The 5,498-nt window shown below is 36.5% G+C and overlaps 1 protein-coding gene across 1 annotated transcript; it reads right to left on the bottom strand.

The window, feature by feature from the left end:
• Nucleotides 1-2,725: 2,725 nt before the first annotated feature.
• Nucleotides 2,726-3,295, bottom strand: LOC150100490 (protein CFDP2-like). Its single transcript, XM_090402666.1, has one exon. The coding sequence runs from the start codon at nucleotides 3,293-3,295 to the stop codon at nucleotides 2,726-2,728; it is 570 nt and encodes a 189-aa protein (XP_090258792.1).
• Nucleotides 3,296-5,498: the final 2,203 nt, after the last annotated feature.

Below are 5,498 nucleotides of genomic sequence, written 5' to 3'. Positions count from 1 at the left end.
ATCACAAAACAACTGAATTTTTTTCCTCAATTTATTTCCGCGCGCGCGTGCGTGCGTGTGTGTGTGTGTGTGTGTGTGTGTGTGTGTGTGTGTGTGTGTGTGTGTGTGTGTGTGTGTGTGTGTGTGTGTGTGTGTGTGTGTGTGTGTGTGTGTGTGTGTGTGTGTGTGTGTGTGTGGTCATCTCGTAGTATGATAACTATTGAAGACGACATTTAAAAAGAAAAAAAAATTATAATCCGCACCATTCTCTCAACTGTCCAGAAGAATGACCATGGGAAACTTCATTCGAAAATCTTTTTCTCAGAATATGTTCAAGACGTCACCATTATAATACATATAGACGAAGAAATGAAATTAATCTCTACAGAACACAGACTACACGCATAAGTGTAAAATTAAATTCTTTAAAAAAACATTCACTTCTGGGTTATCAAATGGACGTCTAAAACTAACTACTCGTATGATTAAGGATGTCAGATCAAGGGAAGGACAAAAAATGCATAGGCATATACCTTCTCAACATCAACTATATAAGCTCAACTGAGCACGACCCCTTCAGACAGGTGCTAGGACATTGGAACATCATCATCGTCATCATGAAGTCTTCCCATGCTTACTGGCACATAAGACTGCAATGCTGTTTTTCCATCTGCCTCTGCCCCTCGCAGCTGCTCTTGCTTCTGCCCAACTTGCCCATCTTGCCTCCTTCATTTCGGATTACATCATTCTTCTCCAAATTAATTTTGGACAGCCTCAAGAGCGTCTTCCTCCTGGAGCCCAACTCAGTGCTACTTGGGGAATTCTGTTTATCCCCATGCGAAGAATATTTCCATTTCCATCTTCTTAGGCGAATCTCTTCATCTATTGACTTAGAGAAGTTTTTTTTTAAAAGTTCCTCGTTAATAATTGTATTTGGCCAGAAGATTTTTAAAATTCTCCTTAAACACTTGTTTTGGATAAATGTCCAATTTATTGCTTTGTGCCTTGATAAATTTCCAAATATCAGAGCAATATAACAGTACTGCTCACACAGTAAATTTAAATAAATCAGCTAACGCCTTTTTTCCCTTATAGAGAGTAGGCGAGGCCTTTATACCCTACCTAGCTTTTTGGAGACGGAATGGGCAGTTTAGTCTCCACCGGCAGCCAATCAGAGATAGCTGGCCCCTTTTTTATCACTAATTATAGCAGCCACCAATGAAGAGGTTGGCATACAAGTGCTGCCATCCCTTTGAAATAATAATAACAATAGATTTATATACTTTAATTTTCACTTTAAGTGTATTATTTGATGCTTTCCATAATTTGTTTAATGAGTGAAACAATTTTGTGCTTTAGCAATTCTATGTAAAATATCTTCGTCAGTGCCGTCTTGTTTATTTATTACTGATCCAAGATATGTAAAAGTATCAACATCTTCAATTGTTTCATTTTTTAAACTTAGTTTCTTTATTTAATTTTTCATTTATTTGCATGACTTTGGATTTCTTCTTGTTGATATGTAGACCCACAGTTTCTGCGCAGCGAGCAAAGTCATCAGTTTTTAGCTGTAAGTCATTTAACTTGGAGGACAGGAGCACTGTGTCATCAACAAAATCAAGGTCTTCCAGTGTGGATGAAAAGTCCCAACGTATTTCTCTCTTTTGATAATTAATTGAGTTTTTCATAATCTAAGCAATTAAAATTATAAATAATAGACCAAATAGCAAACAACCCTGCCCAACTCTTTCAATGATAAGGAAGTCTGTAAGTATTCCATCTACTTCCACTTGCTGCAATTATACATATTCTTAATAATGTTGAGAAATTTATAAGGAATTTCGTATTCTTCTAATATTTTCCAAAGTTTCTCTCTATTGACTGAGTCGAATACTTTACTGAAATCGATGAAGTTTAGGCAAAGTGGGGCTTGAAATTCTATAAATTGTTCGATTTATTTCTAAGAGTGAAAATTTGTTGGGTGGTTCTGCAACCAATTCGAAAACCTGCCTGTTATTCTCTTAGTAAATTTCCGATTTCCTTTTTTAATCTATTAATTAAAATTTTGATAAAAACTTTTGCTGGAATTGAAACAAACTTATTCCTTTCAAATTTTCGCACTTGATTAATTCTCCTTTATTGGGGGATTTTTACAATTACTGCTTCTTTCCATTGTTCAGGAATTTTTTCTGTCTTTCATATTTCACTGTATACATTTTGTAATTTGGCAGTAGTTGTATTAAGATCAGCTTTTAACATTTCGGCATTGCTATTATCATTACCGCATACCTTGTTAGATTTTAGTGCCTTCAAGGCATCTTTGACTTCGCTCAACGAAATCTCGTCTTCGGAAATATTCAAAGTGGGTATTACACTAGCTGTAATATTTTGTGCCTGTTGAGATCCTGCATCTACCTTTTCATTCAAAGCTTGAATGTAAAGTTTGTATTGAATGTTTGGATTGCTTTTGTTACCATTGATTTGTTTTATAATCTAATAAAGTTGTCAAATTTGTCCATTTTCTGCAGCATGTTGCGCTTCTTTCGCTCACATCAAGAAGAGATCTTACGAATTTACTACTGATAGTAACATGATCAATTTGGTTTCTTGTATTGCCGTGCGTTGAGATCCAAGTCAATTTATGTATTTCTTTATGTTTGAGTATACTTCCTCCAATGACAAAGTTGTTCATTTCACAAGAGGATACAGGCATCATGCCATTTACAGTGTTCACAAGCCTGGAAACCTAAGAATTTTCTTCTACACATGATCTTTTACCCACTTTTGCATTAAAATCGCCAGTGAGTATTATCATATCGTATTTTGGCATAGAATTTATTACCTTTTGAAGTTGTTCATAAAAGCATTCTTTTATTTCTTCATCTGCATCATCAGTAAGTGCATAAACCTGCACAACACAAAGGTTCATCAATTTGGAATAGAACCTGGCTTTTATAATTCTCTCGTTTACTGGTTCCCATTCCATCACACTTTTGGTTACTTTGGGGGGTTTCAATATTAGAGCAACTCTTTTTTCATGCTTCTCCTCTGAAGCGGAGTATAACATTATCTTATTATCTTTAGTTTTAAGTCTACCAAAACCAGTCCATCTGAGTTCGCTGATGTCTAACTTGCAATTGTCCATTTCATTTGTTACCTGCCTAGTTGTTCCTACCTGGTACAGTGTTCTGACATTCCACGATCCAATGTAAAAGGCTTTCCCTTTGATATGCCATATATATACGTTATCCACATCAGACCAGGCTAGATAACCGTCTTCTGGGGTCTTCCAAGTCACATCTGTTGCCAGGAGCATTTATTCATTCAGATATGCAGTGTCCGTAATCAGATACGTTTTACCTTTCGCCCAACCCAGGAAAGTGATCCGAATTTACCCCCGGGGACTGGGTCTCCATTTATCGCCTTTTGCGATACCCAGTAGTGAGGTTGGGGTATTCTACTACCCGCCCCAACACGGGGTGGAAATTGGAATACATGTTTATTCTTCATTCAGAGGAAGGGTTTATTCAATAATATTGTTATTGAATAAACACATGTTTATTCAATAATAATAATCAAAAACACGGACGTGTGTTTTTGATTATTATTATTGATGACTAGTACAAACTTAAGGAAATGCAGTATCATACTTGCAATTACTTCAATTTTTCAATCAGGAGAAGAGACCTCTCATCATGGTGGCAGCGAGTGTTCTTTGTCACACCATCAAAGTACTTCCCGACAATGAGGATTTTCTTCATTTCATTGAGATGGCTATCACAGATTTTTCATGAGGAAAACACGAACTGAACAGGCTACTCAGCATACTTCAAGTAATTCATAAGGGAAGAGAGAGCCTGCCTTAAAAACAAAATCATATTTTCAGAATTATCTTTCTACTAAAGGCATTTAAAACGATTCAGATTTATGGAAATTTGTCGATCACATGATCAATCATTATGAAAGCTTCACCCACACGACTATAACTATTCGCAATCGTACAAGTAATTAACACTGCACTATCATAACCTAAATTACCTTACTTTACCGACACTGTTTTTATTGTTGTTGTACAAGAGAATTAATGGAGTCGAAAGTCTTATCACGAGAGGATCAAACTGCCCACACAAATATTTATACCTTTCCATGAACATCCAACCATACACCTGACTGAAACAACCCATTCCATTCATTCACAACTCTTCAAGCGAAAAATTTAGTCCTCACATCCCTTCTGAGCACACTTTTACTCAACTTCCAGGGATGAGCACTGGTTCTGCCATCCCTAGGAGAGATATTTCCACTGCATCAATCCTATAAAGCCCTTTAAGAAACTTACGAGAGTGCTTTAAAAGGTTCTCAACCTAACAATGAAAAAACGAATTTATAATTTCAAAATTATTTTTTTTTTATTTTTCAACATAATCTCCCTTAAGACTAATACATTGATTCCAGTGATGCTCCAGCGCCATTATCCCGTCTCCTTGTAGTGGTTCTCGGTAAGATCTGCAAAATACTCCTCTACATAATCACTTCTTCATTCGAAGAAAAATACTGACCAGCGAGGAAGGGTTTTAGTTTTGGGAAGGGATAGAAGTCAGAGGGATCCAAACCTGAGGAATAGAGTGAATGTTCCAACAGTTCATTGTGCAGATCCCTTAATTTTCCCATTGCCAAAACATCTTTGTCGGCAGGTGCATTGTCCTGATGAAAGATGATTTTTCTTCTGCAAACCCGATCTTTTCCCACGAATTTTTTTGTCTAGTCCGGTTAAAAGATCGGAATAATATTGCCCAGTTATTGGTTTACCCTTTTCAAGATAATTAATAAACAAAATGCCTTTAGCATCCCAAAACACCGATGCCATGATCTTTCCTGCTGATGGAACCGACTTTGACTTCTTTGGCGCTGAACAACCGGCTTTCAACTGTTTTGACTACTCTCAAAACAGTGGAATGATTGGATTCTGGTATATAGTGGTGAATCCAAGTCTCATCCATAGTAAAAAATCGACGCATAAAATCAGTTTTCTTCTTGTTAAAACGCTCCAAGCACTGCTCAGAGATTTTCATGCGAGTGCGTTTTTGATCTGCTGTGAGCAAGTACGGCACCCATCTTGCGCAAAGCTATTTTATTTGCAATACTTCATGCAAAATATATCCTATACGTTCTTTTGCAATGTCTATAGTCTCAGCAATTTCACGCACTTTGACTCTTCGGTCATCCAATACCATATCGTTCACTTAATCAATGATTTCTGGTACTTGTTAGTGTTTTCTACAATAGCAAATAATCCTATGAGCTACACCTTAGCAATCTCCAATCGTAAGTTGAACTTCCTATCTTTTACCAACACAAAATTCCTATTTTCATCTAATTCACGGAGAATAGTTCCATCAGTGTAGTACACGGATTTTAATCCATTTATCCAAAATGCATAACGTTAGATTTCTTCACACTGCCTGAAATCCATTATATTTTGCCCATTCTGACAGCCTATATAAATCATCCTGGAAGCC

The sequence above is a fragment of the Typopeltis vanoorti genome, chromosome 13 (assembly GCF_054136105.1).
Source record: "Typopeltis vanoorti isolate ZY-2024b chromosome 13, IOZ_Tvanoo_1.0, whole genome shotgun sequence".
Lineage (NCBI taxonomy): Eukaryota > Metazoa > Arthropoda > Arachnida > Uropygi > Thelyphonidae > Typopeltis > Typopeltis vanoorti.
This window is presented reverse-complemented; position numbering and strand designations above follow the sequence as displayed.